The sequence below is a fragment of the Topomyia yanbarensis genome, chromosome 3, assembly GCF_030247195.1.
Source record: "Topomyia yanbarensis strain Yona2022 chromosome 3, ASM3024719v1, whole genome shotgun sequence".
Taxonomy (NCBI): domain Eukaryota; kingdom Metazoa; phylum Arthropoda; class Insecta; order Diptera; family Culicidae; genus Topomyia; species Topomyia yanbarensis.
In genome coordinates, this window is record NC_080672.1 from 293,580,042 (window position 1) to 293,595,554 (window position 15,513).

Consider the following 15,513-nt stretch of genomic DNA (forward strand, 5'->3'; position numbering starts at 1 on the left):
AATGGCATCTAAAATCAATTTCTGGCACCTGCTCGTCAAGACCCTTTTCGAAAATACCCATATTGTTGAGGTGCGGGCCATAAGAAGGCTTAGAATATTTTTGCGAAATTCACGCAATGAAAAACTTCAAAAAAAATCTCTTTCTCAGCTCAAAGTTTTTCCTTTCTCATATAAAAAGGCTATGCAATCACTGTGGGTCGAGTTTTTTATACCATTTGATTCAGTTCGTCGATTTCGGAAAATGTCTAGATGTGTACGTATGTATGTATGTGTGTCATTTAAGGTTCAAGTTACCTTTTTTAAGCATGTGTTAGAATTGAACGCTTAGTAGTGTGGGTAGGAAAATGTGTTCAGCTTTGCCACCGGATTATCCATTTAAACCTTTTTAAAACTCTAAAAGAAGAATATCAGTCGATTTATTAGATCATCATGATTCAATTCATGCAAAATACCTGCTGGAAAAACCATCGGCTTAGCTAAACGGTGCTTTTGAAAAAGTGGCTGTGGTTTTTTCATTGCGCAGTTGTGGTGCGTACCCCAGCTCGGTGTGGTAGTGTGATAAAAAATCACAGCCACTTTTTCAAAAGCACCATCCAGCTAAGCCGATGGTTTTTCCAGTAGGTATTTTGCATGAATTGAATCGTGATGATCTAATAAATCGACTGATATTCTTCTTTTAGAGTTTTGAAAAGGTTTAAATGGATAATCTGGTGGCAAAGCTGAACACAATTTTTCTTACGCATACTACTAAGCCTTGAGGTAACTTGAGCCTTAAACTCACAATTTTTTTCATGATGGCTGAACCGATTTACCTAAACTTAGTTTTTAAATGAAAGATATAATGCATTCTCACGATGGTCTTTGAATTGTGACTGTAAATATGAAATGACCGCATCACAACAAAAATGATCGTTATTTTATTTCCATTTTTCTCGCATAGTGTTTCAGTTAACCATCTCTCACAGAAGCCATGGGAGAGAGAGGGCAATGAATTGATACACAGATTGAGTACCATTTATTTATTTATGGTATGGTAAACGAAATATTCAGGCAGCATGCGTTGCTTTGTTGATTTTTTCTCCACCTTCCTGTTTCTTTTATGCAAAGCTATTTTGTGTAAAACCGCCTTTTTGTTAATACTAGCTCGTTGTTTATAATAAGATGACCGCCATAACCGTATTTATATCGTAAACAAAATGATGGTCAGTTTCAATTCCTCTCACTAATGATTCCAATGAGTGAGAGATTCAGAAGAGAAACATCTTACTGTTGTAATTTATTTGTAGTGAGAACTATAATTTATTATCCATCGTTTACTGTTTTGAGTGCTGACCGTTTCATACTCTTTTGTCTAGCAGCTTTGCCATCAGTACCGTGATGGAGCTCAGCATTGGGTATAACTCTTACATAAGCAGCTATTAAATTCTTAGTTAATCCGACTTCCGGTTTTGGAGTTACGGGTTGAAGAGTGAGGTCATACAGCAAATTCCCATATAAACTGGTAACACCATGATATCTGAATGAAATAATACATATTAAAATGGTTGCACCATTACTCGAATTTGCAGGTATAAATCACTTATGATCAATCAAAGTAGCTTTGACCACGTTAACCACCTTTGTTCTTGATGCCCCCGGGGATCTCGCCAAATTTCTAAACTAATACAGTCGTGATTCGCTGGTTGGAAGTGTCACGCCCCTTGCCCCTTAGTGTTCTCTATAACTTTTTATTTGACACTTTGACTATATCTCTTTTAATTTTGCTCGCCACAAGTGTAGTGGGTTCGAAACCGTTATTTTTGCATATGAAACGATGTGATAAAAACGATTTTGCGTCGAAACCAAAAGAGATAATTGAATGGAGTCAAAGAAAGAACTGTAGAATTTGCTGAGATGCATTATTTTCACGATAATAATGGTGATGTTTATTATTTACTATTTTAAAAAAAATTACGAAAATGTTAATAATAGCACTAACTTTAAACTAATTTACTTCTAAAAGAATACTAAATTCACCTAACTGAAAGGTATTAATACATTTTTCTCTGTAAAATTTTCCTGGCTTTCGAATAAAAAGAAAAAAAAGTACAATAAGTGCCATACTTTTTCAATTAGAGCTGGTATTAGTGAAAATTAGATAAAAATATCCAAGTTGAATAACACAAACTCATGAATATAAGAAAAGCTAAGTGTATCATGTCAAAGAACGAATTATGCAGCTCTTCAAGACTAACAATATGAATTATTAAAATGATGAGGTTAACTATTAGGATTTTCAAAAACTGAACGAAAAATCGATCAAAATTGTTTAATTTTGAATAAATTACTTTGAAAAGGCTACTTAAACTCATTAGCTGAAACATGTGAGGGCATCACTCAATGCGAAATTTTCTCACCTTTCCAGTGGATCTAAAATATTTGAAATACAAAGTATACTTTTTGAGTTCCAGGTATTTTAAGACAAATAAGGTTTTAACACAAAAAGTTCAATAACTTTGTAATGATTCGATTTGATGGTATGTGTAGAACGATTTTTTTCTCCAAATATGACAGTCAATCACCCCTCGAGAGGTTCTTAACCATGAACCAAACACCCTGTATAAAGCAGCCCTTTAGAGCTGTGAAGCCCTAAATACTGATATAATGCTGGTATTGTGCCAGAAAAGGCGAAATATAGTGCTATTACTGTGCAGAGATTGACTGCTCGTTTCTGCAGTACTAATGCTACTATATAGCACCAGTGCACAAATATCAAATTTGAAAGGCTTATATTGGCACTACTAATGCTATTAAGCTTCAGCTGGCTGTCATTGTCCGCCACGGTTTTAAAACCATTTCTCATGTTTCTTTTCGGTATGATGAGCAAAAAGGAAAAAAAATTAAATAAAAATGTTCTTTTTAAAACCGTGATTGACTCTCTTCTAATGAATTGTGATGAATATTTTCAATGGGTTTTCGTTCTGACATATGAATGTTTTACGAAAATTACCTTTAGTAAGTCTCGAACTGAGGTATCTTGCCTCGTCCTTCACGGTAAGTGCGCTGCGTTTGCTCCCTGGACTATATTGCATATGTTCGATTGAAATGAAATATGCCGAATATAATCTTCGAGAAGAGTTGCATAACAAATAAATCCACAGCATTAAAATAGCATTATATTGGCTTTTTATTTGCTCTATAATGGCATTAAATGCACTTGTGAAGCTTACATGCTTTAACGACCCTTGAAGCATGTACGCGTTATATCAGCTTTATATACGCATATAGAGCAAGCGATAATGCTATATTTCGGCTGTGCAGTTATGCATTATTGATGCTAATATAGAGCTTTATTGCATTGTTAATGCTGTAATGGAGTTTCAATGCAACATTAGTGCAAATCTCGACAAACATATGATTACGGCCTAAAAGCCAACTGTCAAAATCCACTTTGAATAGAAATTCCAGACAAATCGTTACACGCCAATCACAGGTGTTGGTAGTAAACGAAAGAGAAAAGTTTTCTCTTTCATAAACAACAAAACGGAAAAATTTGTTTATGGGCCCTTTTCTTAATGAAAAAGACTATACTTGAAAAGGGAACAAAAACATCGCAACACCAAGAAAGGGATCAAAATAAACGTCACATAATCATTTGCTGTAAACAAAAGGGCTCACCCACACGCACTATAAGCTAACGTCTCGCCGAAAAGGGATTATGGGAGAGGGCACAAAACCCGTGCGATGTTTCAAAAGGGACCAAAACATTTATCTACAAAAAACGTTCAAAATACAATTTTTTTAATAAATCTGTTATATTATTCGGAAAAAATGGTTAATTTAACACGGCATTGAGTTGTTTGGTCCTTAAATCAAGCTCCAGTTCATAAATGGGAATATAAAGAACGATGTAATTTTTCAGACGCCATTTTCTTAACATGAGCATATTGTAGATAATGCCTTATGAAATGTTGACGTCGGTTTGTGTTTACTTCAAAGGCCACGGCCGCCATGATTAATTTTGCAAGTATAACACTAATCCAGCTTTTTACGTGCCATAATGGCGGTCTAAATTGTTTAGTTCGTAATACGTTTAATGGCCCTTTTTTGACAATCGTTTGCGCCAGTTTGACAGCAACGCCCAGTTGAAGATGTCGGGCGTTCATTGAATAAACATCCAACGCATTGGACTAACGTAGGATGACTTGATCACACTGGGCCGTTGACGTAAACGATTATTGTCAAAAAAGGGCCATTAAACGTATTATGAACTGAACAATTTAGACCGCTACTATGACACGTAAAAAGCTGGATACACTTAAAAGTGTCAAATGTTCCCACCTTTCTTTCTCTTCATCTTCATCTTGTACCTTATTACACGGTTAAATAAAACAACCTGCAGAATAAGTTCTTTTAACGTACTTTTAAGTTGTGCGTCGCTTTCGCACTTATTAGTGTTGTCAAAAACAAAAAGAGAGATTCGACTCAGTCGAGGTCTTCCGTGGAGGAAGGTACTTTTGAGTTGTTTGGGGTGAACTCAAAATTAGGTAAATTCAACTTAAATTTGAGTATAAAAAACCTATCAATGAGTTGTAATTTTTGCCGTGGTTAAATGGAAACTACCTTCAACACGGTTTACCTAATTTTAAGTTCCCCCACGATACCACGAGATTGAGTCAAAGGAACTCAATTTTAGGTAGTTTTTCGTTTCCGTGTACCGACGCTATCTCGCCATAATTGAATTATAGCACAGATATCTGTGATTATAGTAAACAAGTTGAAAGGCTTTTGTTTTGATTGGTAGTGAAACCGGTTTGCTTCTGTCCTGTGTGTCGTGCAGTCATCTCCATCAAAACAAGAAGGCATGCATTCATGCGCAGTGAAGAGTGTCCCTACTCCGATACCTACCTTTTCGTATAAACATATGTTCCCATTTGAAGAGTAAATAGTCAACAGAGACATATATCTATCATCAATTGACCATGGTTTGTTTGCTCGGAACACTAGTGAAATACAATACATAACCAATTTGTGGACAAAGTTGTCAGTTCTAAAAATATTCCTAGTCCACATGGTTGATTTCATGCTGAATAAGCGAATGAAGTAAGAATGTATGACGACAAATGATACGCTTATATCCATACTCATGTTCTCTTTTCAGCGATTAGTTTGGAAAACGCTTGTGTCGGGTGTGGGTGCTAAATTTGCTACATTATGGCAACGTAACACGTGAACTTTTCCCGTGTGATCCAAGTGTTGTAAAAACATCTAAGAAAGAAGGTAACAATACCGATGGCTTCGTTTGGAGCGCCAATAACTTCGACTGTATTGAATGCGATTGACCTCACATATCAACATCGATGAAATAAAGAACGACATGGAATCATCGTAAGCACAGGGTACAACGATTATTGGCAGCTACACGGCACAGTGATGTGCTAACCTTAAACAAAGAAGAAATCAGCATTGAAAGTTGTGATATAACACCTACTGTGGGTGCAAGTTGAAGGAAGAAAGGAAAAAAAATCGGCCGAATCTCTTGTATCCTACAAACTTTATCGGTGAGACTGATAAGATCCGCGCAGCCCTTGAGTTAGGTGATAAATAATGGATCGTGAAAAGGATGATAAGTCTTCCAATACGGGAATCGCTGGTGGATTCGCTGCCTGTGTTACACGGTTCATTTGCCAACCGTTGGATGTGCTGAAAATCCGTTTCCAGCTCCAGGTAGAACCACTCAGCCAGGATCACATGACTTCCAAATATCGCACTATTGTGCAATCGACAAGACTGGTCTATCAAGAGGAAGGACTGCGTGCCTTCTGGAAGGGTCACAACCCTGCTCAGGTGCTTTCTATCATCTACGGTGTATCTCAGTTTTCTTCCTATGAACATTGCAATCATCTGCTGAGAAAAATTAAAACTTTTGAGGAACATCAGAATGTACGGAATTTTCTCTGTGGTGCTCTGAGTGGCACGGTGGCGACTGTGATTACACTACCACTAGATGTGGTTCGAACACGACTGATTTCGCAAGACCTTAATCGGGGGTACAAAAATTCTGTTCAAGGGTTAAAACTGATCTACAGATATGAGGGAGTCAAAGGGTTATATCGAGGCTTAGGCCCCGCTGTTCTTCAAATAGCGCCACTAACGGGCGGTCAGTTTATGTTTTACAACATTTTTGGCAGTATGTTCCGGCAGTATTTCAATATAAGCACAGGCGAAACGCTCCCAGCAATAGAGCTTTTTATTTGCGGAGGACTAGCAGGATTATGCACGAAGTTGCTCGTGTACCCACTGGATCTGGCTAAAAAGAGACTGCAGATTCAGGGTTTTGCCAAAAGTCGACAAACGTTCGGTCGACATTTTGTTTGTCACAACATGTTCAACTGCATGTATAATATAGTCAAGCAGGAGGGTTTCGTAGGATTATACAAGGGACTGCATCCGGCCCTGCTGAAAGCGTGCTTTATGTCCGCTTTCTATTTTGCAATATACGACGAGATGGTGTGGATCTTGAATCACTGATAGAAAGGTAAGCGGTGATTTTATAATTTGTTTTTCAAATTTGTGTACAAAACGCGACAACGGTGACATCAGAATCCGGCCAGCCTTATAAGCAAGCAGTATTAATCGCGAATAAATTTTAGGCAATCAAATACACCCAGATTTTTTTTTCACGGGGGATACGTACCGCGTAAAAACAGCGTTATTTGGAAAAGCCGCGTATAAAACCGTCAGCAAAAGACTTTGGAATTTTTTTTACCCGGATTTCGCAGTCCTTTTGAATGCAAAAGACAGAAGATTTTCGGAAAGATGAAAGAGACGGGTCTGAAAGACTCCTTGCGACCCGCACCTCAACAATATGGGTGTTTTCGGAATGGACTTGACGAGTAGGAGCCAGAAATTTATGTTTGACGCTATTTTGAAATCCAAGATGGCGACTTTCGGTTTAACGAAATTCATAACCCAGTCAATATCTGGTATTTTCGGAATGGTGTTGACGAATAGGTGCCAGAAAGTGCGGGAATTTCGGTAAACCGGAAGTCGTCATCTAGAATTTTCAGGGGCCAGAAATTGATTTTTGATTTCATTTTGAAATCCATGATGGCGACTTCCGGCTTAAAGAAATTCTCCACAACTCAATCAATATGAGTATTTTCGGAATAGTCTTGACGAGTAGGAGACAAAGGTCGATGCTTGACGTCATTTTGAAATATTAGATGACGACTTCCGGTTTACCGAAATTCCTGCAATTTGTGGCACCTACTCGTCAAGACCATTCCAAAAATACCCATATCGCATGGCTTATAGCGAATTTCGTTAAACCGGAAGTCGTCATTTTGGATTTCAAAATGGCATCTAAAATCAATTTCTGGCACCTGCTCGTCAAGACCCTTTTCGAAAATACCCATATTGTTGAGGTGCGGGCCATAAGAAGGCTTAGAATATTTTTGCGAAATTCACGCAATGAAAAACTTCAAAAAAAATCTCTTTCTCAGCTCAAAGTTTTTCCTTTCTCATATAAAAAGGCTATGCAATCACTGTGGGTCGAGTTTTTTATACCATTTGATTCAGTTCGTCGATTTCGGAAAATGTCTAGATGTGTACGTATGTATGTATGTGTGTCATTTAAGGTTCAAGTTACCTTTTTTAAGCATGTGTTAGAATTGAACGCTTAGTAGTGTGGGTAGGAAAATTTGTGTTCAGCTTTGCCACCGGATTATCCATTTAAACCTTTTTAAAACTCTAAAAGAAGAATATCAGTCGATTTATTAGATCATCATGATTCAATTCATGCAAAATACCTGCTGGAAAAACCATCGGCTTAGCTAAACGGTGCTTTTGAAAAAGTGGCTGTGGTTTTTTCATTGCGCAGTTGTGGTGCGTACCCCAGCTCGGTGTGGTAGTGTGATAAAAAATCACAGCCACTTTTTCAAAAGCACCATCCAGCTAAGCCGATGGTTTTTCCAGTAGGTATTTTGCATGAATTGAATCGTGATGATCTAATAAATCGACTGATATTCTTCTTTTAGAGTTTTGAAAAGGTTTAAATGGATAATCTGGTGGCAAAGCTGAACACAATTTTTCTTACGCATACTACTAAGCCTTGAGGTAACTTGAGCCTTAAACTCACAATTTTTTTCATGATGGCTGAACCGATTTACCTAAACTTAGTTTTTAAATGAAAGATATAATGCATTCTCACGATGGTCTTTGAATTGTGACTGTAAATATGAAATGACCGCATCACAACAAAAATGATCGTTATTTTATTTCCATTTTTCTCGCATAGTGTTTCAGTTAACCATCTCTCACAGAAGCCATGGGAGAGAGAGGGCAATGAATTGATACACAGATTGAGTACCATTTATTTATTTATGGTATGGTAAACGAAATATTCAGGCAGCATGCGTTGCTTTGTTGATTTTTTCTCCACCTTCCTGTTTCTTTTATGCAAAGCTATTTTGTGTAAAACCGCCTTTTTGTTAATACTAGCTCGTTGTTTATAATAAGATGACCGCCATAACCGTATTTATATCGTAAACAAAATGATGGTCAGTTTCAATTCCTCTCACTAATGATTCCAATGAGTGAGAGATTCAGAAGAGAAACATCTTACTGTTGTAATTTATTTGTAGTGAGAACTATAATTTATTAGCCATCGTTTACTGTTTTGAGTGCTGACCGTTTCATACTCTTTTGTCTAGCAGCTTTGCCATCAGTACCGTGATGGAGCTCAGCATTGGGTATAACTCTTACATAAGCAGCTATTAAATTCTTAGTTAATCCGACTTCCGGTTTTGGAGTTACGGGTTGAAGAGTGAGGTCATACAGCAAATTCCCATATAAACTGGTAACACCATGATATCTGAATGAAATAATACATATTAAAATGGTTGCACCATTACTCGAATTTGCAGGTATAAATCACTTATGATCAATCAAAGTAGCTTTGACCACGTTAACCACCTTTGTTCTTGATGCCCCCGGGGATCTCGCCAAATTTCTAAACTAATACAGTCGTGATTCGCTGGTTGGGCCACAAATAAACTTGATTTCAAATGAAATAAATTTCATTTGGTTCTACCTTTTGCTTCCGAAGTTAGAGGATGTTCAATAAAGTCAAACTGGAATTTCCCATTTAAATCGTTACAATCGTAATACCTCAGATCATGAAAATCTATTGGAATGGTCACCAAATTACATCGATTCGCAGTTCTAGATTACTGATTGTCAATCAAATATTCTTTGAATATATTGTTCACTATCGACAATTCCGGAACTCCCGACTTCCGGGCATATTACACAATTAAAGTTACATCGATTCTTCGGTGATGACTGAACCGATTTTCTCAAATCATATCTCGAATGGAAGGTATAATATACTGTTGGGTGATGCTTCAATCCCCCTACCATCAGAGTTAAAAATAATCGAAGCTCTTTTTTGACGGCTGAAAATGAACCTGATGCGACTCGCGGTGAATAGAAAAAATATTTATTCAAATATCCATGTTATTCATTCAGTTGAATATCGTACAATATATTCATTTCCATAATTATCTAAGAAAATGTTTTCAAATGCCGGTAAAGCATATGAAACAACAATCATCGTCGCTTACATTGTGCCAGGGCCTACTTTGATGCGTTTGATTCGTTGCTGCACGGTCGCTTCGTGTAATAATCGGAGACGAATGAAAATATGCATGGATGAATGGGTGGTTTGTTCGTTTGACGTTTTCAGCTGCGTCACTGAATATTGAAAATGAATGCGCCTGAATTTGAACAATTTTCATTCAATGAATTTGAATATTTTTAACTCTGCCTACCATACCATTATACCTCCCCTCCCCCTTGGGCCACCCTCACACCCGCATTCCCTTCATCCACACCGCATACCGAAATGCGATAAAGGAGGAAGATTGCACAATGTATTGAATTTAAAGTTGAAGTGAACTATCCAAAGTATTGGGACCATATCAAGTCAAAAGTTCAAAATTTGCCTAGTAATTTTGAAGAACCATCATCCACGCGAACCAAAGTCAAATAAAGTGGCTATGTTCCCAAATATAAGCAACTTATAATAGAGGGATTCCATGAGAAACCGGCCGACCGCAAAATATGACCATCGTCGATTCGAACGAAACTTTGCAGGTGTGTTCGCTGTATGAATCTCCATGATATTCTCTGGCAATTGGAATATTTTGATACAAGAGTAATTTTTCAAAAGGGCGTAAACGTTTCTACGTGTATGAATTTCAAAATTTTTTTGTTCGATTACTGTATTTTATACAGCAAAACTATCTAAGAACAAGTTACAGGGAATGAATACTTCTGTCCGAAAAAAATATACACTGAAAAAAATGTGTCATTTTTCACAAAAAACAAAAATTTATGATAAAAATTTAAATTGCGAAAAAACCCATTTTTTAATTTTTTTTTTATATTTTGTTACCAAAAACCTAAAGAGAAAAGAAACATTTTGATTGTGATTGCATGATGAAGAAAAAATCGGTAAAAAAGTTTTTCTAACAATAACTTCGTACATGTTTTTAAATTTCATACTAATTGACATACAAAATTGTAATTTTATTACAGAATATAATTCTAAGCACCATTTAAAATCAAAATTCATTTAACAAAAATCTTCCAAAATGCGATAGTTTTCGAGATATTTGAAATTTTGCTACTTCAAAAACAATTAATTCGTGTAATTATGCTCTTTTTAAAAGTTATTCACGTTACCCCATCAAAAAATGTCAAAAATTTAATGTTTATCGTTTTAAAGACGTAAAAGCAACCTTTTTAGTGTATTTGGATCATGGAGAAGCTTTCAATAAAAAAGTTTTCCTAACAACAACTTTCGAAATTTTTTTGACGTAGGACTACGTCTTTGTTTTCGATATAGGGGTGCACGTTGCAAATTCTACAAAAATGGTATGTAACGAAAAGTGTTCCAATTTTAAACACATATAATTCAGCCATCTCACGATAAATTTTCAAAATTTTTTGCGCATGTCGCCCCGAACTACTTCTAAGAATAGATTCCAATAGATAAACCCAAAGATTTTTGATATCATGGCATTAAAAATTTAAATAATGAACAACCTAGTCAAAATATCGCGAATTTACACACAGAAGATAGCGCTTCCCTAGTCCAGCACGACAGATTTGTGTACCTAGCGCGCTACGCTTCTATGGATGACGTCATCATCGACTATTTAAACGGACCGATTTCGCCGAGCCAGCTCAGTTGCTAAGCTTGTTGAACGGCGGGCGAAGTAGATCACTGCGCTGTGTGTTTTCACAGCCAGTGTAGCTGAGTTAGAAGTCCGTGGCTGTGGAGGTACGCTACCCTATGCCGTCCAATAGGCAACCGCTCCAACTGCTTCCTAAATGCCGCTGTAATGTTGCCAGTAAATTTTTGGTTTAACTAGCACATGTATTTGCTATTTGCGCTTGAAATTAAGTAATGTAGTGGTAGTAATAAGCTTCCCATTTTGGTTTAAACGCAAGAACAGTTTTTAAAACAGGATTTGATTAATTAGTTTAGCTCATTTAAGCAATTTTATCAATTCTGTAATTTAAAGGGAATTTTACGGAACTTGGTGAATTTGGCACCACTTGCAACTGGTATAATCAACCTGCACAAAGTGTTGCATAACGCAGGGCTGTTTTTTGGAACAAAATGTGTTATCATTCAGCCCTTCGCTATGCAAAATCACGATATTATGACAGACGGGCTAAGCGCGGCGTTTCGGGAAAGGCCCCGTGGAATTTTTGTGAAATGCGCTAATAGTGTCGTGGTGGTACTTTCGCTCTACCCACCATCATCAGCATTGACTAATTTTACATTGTGCGCTTGGGATCAATGTTTGGGGCGAATGTGTTGGTAGGTAGGGGAACTGGCGGTAAAATGAACACGTTAAGCAAAGTCATTATTTTCTAACTGATAAGTGAATGAGATATTACGATCACCTTATATGTTTCTTGTTGGACATGTTTTGTGCATATCTGGTAAAAATACTGTCCAGAAATTAGACATGTTTATAGCGAGTGGGTAAAATGAACATGTGAACAGCTTCTGGTGACCTGCAAAATGTCCTATATGTATGCAATGCGCAGCGCTGGGAAGCATTTTCCGATCAATGCTGATATCCCAGCAAATCATGAGCTTTGCATACACACAGGGCATTTTGCAGGCAAAAAAAATTGTCACGGAAGAACTGAATTTTCATGACGTAATATTAACCATTTTACAATCCTGTGGCATCGAAACACATCTACAAACATGGGGTTATCCATGGGTGTTTGAACTTTTAGGATCTGTTTGAGAGCAAATAGAAAGCTTGGTCTATACATGAGATGTGATTATATTGTCTAAAATTTAATTTTTCTTCACCGGTCCGGTGTTTTTCCCACAAACTAAGTACTAAGAAAATAAATATTTTACATTAAGTAGTATAGTCCTACGTCTACAGTTCGTGCAACCCCATAGGGCTGACCCTTGTAGTTTTTTATAATTCTTACTATTTGCAGTCAAAAATGCAATTTTCTTTTTGAATATGATTCTAAACGCCATTTTAAATCGAAATGCTCTTAACAAAAATTTTCTAAAATGTAGTAGTTCTCGAGATATTTTAACTTTTGTTTTAACAACACAATTATTTTGTTTTATTACGACCTTTTCATAAGTTAGTCGCGTTTCTCCATCAACAATAATAGGTTTTTCAAAAGGCCCGTAAACTTTCGTGCAACTTTCTCTTTGACATCAAGGCGATATTATAAACCATTTGAAAGTTACATGAAACTACTACATTTTAGAAAATTTTTGTTAAGAGCATTTCGATTTAAAATGGCGTTTAGAATCATATTCAAAAAGAAAATTGTATTTTTGACTGCAAATAGTAAGAATTATAAAAAAAGGTCAAAAGTTGTTAGGAAAACTTTTTTTATTGAAAGCTTCTCCAGGATTCAAATACACTAAAAAAGTTGCTTTTACGTCTTTAAAACGATAAACATTAAATTTTTGACATTTTTTGAAGGGGTAACACGAATAACTTTTAAAAAGAGCATAATTACACGAATTAATTGTTTTTGAAGGAGCAAAATTTCAAATATCTCGAAAACTATCGCATTTTGGAAGATTTTTGTTAAATGCATTTTGATTTTAAATGGTGCTTAGAATTATATTCTGTAATAGAATTACAATTTTGTATGTCTATTAGTATGAAATTTAAAAACATGTACGAAGTTATTGTTAGGAAAACTTTTTTACCGATTTTTTCTCCATCATGCAATCACATTCAAAATGTTTCTTTTCTCTTTAGGTTTTTGGTAACAAAATATAAAAAATTTAAAAAAATGGGTTTTTTCGCAATTTAAATTTTTATTATAAATTTTTGTTTTTTTGAAAAATGACACATTTTTTCAGTGTATATTTTTTTCAGACAGAAGTATTCATTCCCTGTAACTCGTTCTCAGATAGTTTTGCTGTATAAAATACAGTAATCGAACAAAAAAAATTGGAAATTCATACACGTAGAAACGTTTACGCCCTTTTGAAAAGTTGCTCTTGAGTCAAAATAATCCTATTATCTGTGGAATATATTTAGTCTTGCATGGCGGTGAAACGTGTTAAGTTTCATTGGAATCTAAGATGGTCGGTCACGATTTTAAAGATTTTCGGACGGATCTTCGTGGAATTCCTCAATACGTCCCTCCCGTTCTTTTCTTCTACTTCATTTGTCTGTTTTTGTTTTACTTCTATTAGTCTGCTTTTCCACTACTCATGTAAACTAAAAAATCAGTCAATTTATACGCTTCTACTTAATGTCCTAATTTTTTTTTCTTTTAATTCGGCATGTTCTTTTTCCTTTTATCACTGTGTCTTAATTTGGATTCATTATAACACTCACTAGCACAATCAAATGCATATGCTCTCATATACACTCATAGTATCTCATCCAAAACGTACAAACGCCACTAGCCTTCGCGATAACACAAACCGGGTCACAAACGCTGACATGCAATTGTAATCATAGACATATACTCGTGATCTCGCCAACAACCTACCGCTCGCGCGATCATGAGTCGGTCACGTTAGGATGTCCCTGCCCTCGTTCTTGGCAGCCTAGATTCATGTCTTCAGTTGGACCAATAAAAAATGGGGCTCATTTTCATTAGACAACACATTCCATGGAGACATGACCGGGAACTCTGCTGTTATGGGGGAATTATTTATTTATTTATTCAACTTCATCTTTGACGCAAAGCGCCATACAGATTGCTATTTAAACTAATTGCATAAGTACTATTCATCACAATACACACAGCATATCAAATTTACGTAACTTAACATACACAAAAACACTTATTCTGTAGGCTCCCATAAGTTAAATTTCTCGTGAAATTCCCGAAAGCAAGTCCCTCTCGGCCAAGTTGACGGCGACAATGCTGCATTTCTCAGTTTCAAATCTACTCCAACCTTGAACGAAATGAAAGGCATCGAAGCTACTTCTTTCCAGTCTGGCACAAGTTTTTTCATAACGGCAGGGTTCTTTCCGAGCGATTTTGTTACCATATTTCACTAACTGAATTTTTCACTCTCGTGAAAAATAGCCAGCAGAAATTAGCGGAGGAGCTCGGTAACCAGTTAGACAAATTACCAAGACCAGAAACGTTTCGGGAGCCATGCTGCAGTTTGATTGACGAGAACGGAGACGATTGGTCTGAAGGAGAGCTTGAGTCTGCAAACGATTGGGTAACTTCGTTCGATCTACCAGCAATCGTTTCTTTTTTTTTTTTCAATTCGTTTATTTGATAAGGCAGGTTTGCGTTAGCTTAAAGGTGCCAATTTTGTTTTGTTTTACATTTTAAATTACTTAAAACTAGGGGATTACATATTGATTTTTGAAATTAAACTAAGGCGCATTTATAGCTATACATATACACAAGGGGGTAATAAAACTTTCGTAAGATTAGTGGGTCATTTAGTTTTTATGGCAATATAGTTTGACATTTTTAGCAATGAGATTATTGGAGCAAATAATGTTTAACTAAGGGGGAAAATTTTTACGACTATCTTAAAAGTAGAAATAATTAGAGGGCGTGATTAAATTTTGTAAAGATTCGGAGACATTAATTAGAGTTATTTTATGTGGTAGTAGAGTTGGGCATTTTCAACGAGATCATATAATATAATAGTTAAAACTAGAAAAGGCAAGAAGAGCTAAATGCTTCATGAAGATATTTGGGGGGGGGGGGGGGGGGAAGGGGTGTTACTTCTGTATATAAGAGTCAGGGGAAGTAGGGTGGACAAACATGGCAGGGGGAGAACATTATTTCAGTTTCAGACTTCGGGAGATCAACGGATGGATTACAGAATCAGGGTGGCCTTCATCAGGAAGAATCATGTACTGGGACGCCGGGTGGTCGTTCTCAAGATGGCAGGGGTTTCTCCAGACGATTTCGTAGTGCGGCTCAGATGTTGATCGGCTACATTTCGAGTTGTGCGTGTGATGTTCGTGC

At 36.4% G+C, this 15,513-nt stretch overlaps 1 protein-coding gene across 3 annotated transcripts in view; it reads left to right on the plus strand.

Moving 5' to 3' along the window:
- The first annotated feature begins 4,750 nt into the window (after positions 1-4,750).
- LOC131691566 (mitochondrial thiamine pyrophosphate carrier-like) overlaps positions 4,751-15,513 on the plus strand; it is an 84,510-nt gene continuing 73,747 nt past the window's right edge. The window contains exons 1-2 of one of the 3 annotated variants that reach the window (XM_058978084.1): positions 4,751-5,082; positions 5,141-6,517. In XM_058978084.1, the coding sequence (XP_058834067.1) occupies positions 5,587-6,510 (924 nt within the window). In that variant the 5' untranslated portion in view covers positions 4,751-5,082; positions 5,141-5,586 and the 3' untranslated portion in view covers positions 6,511-6,517. Of the gene's footprint in view, positions 5,091-5,140; positions 6,518-15,513 lie in introns of all 3 variants that reach the window. The other 2 variants (XM_058978083.1, XM_058978082.1) reach the window with 2 other exon arrangements.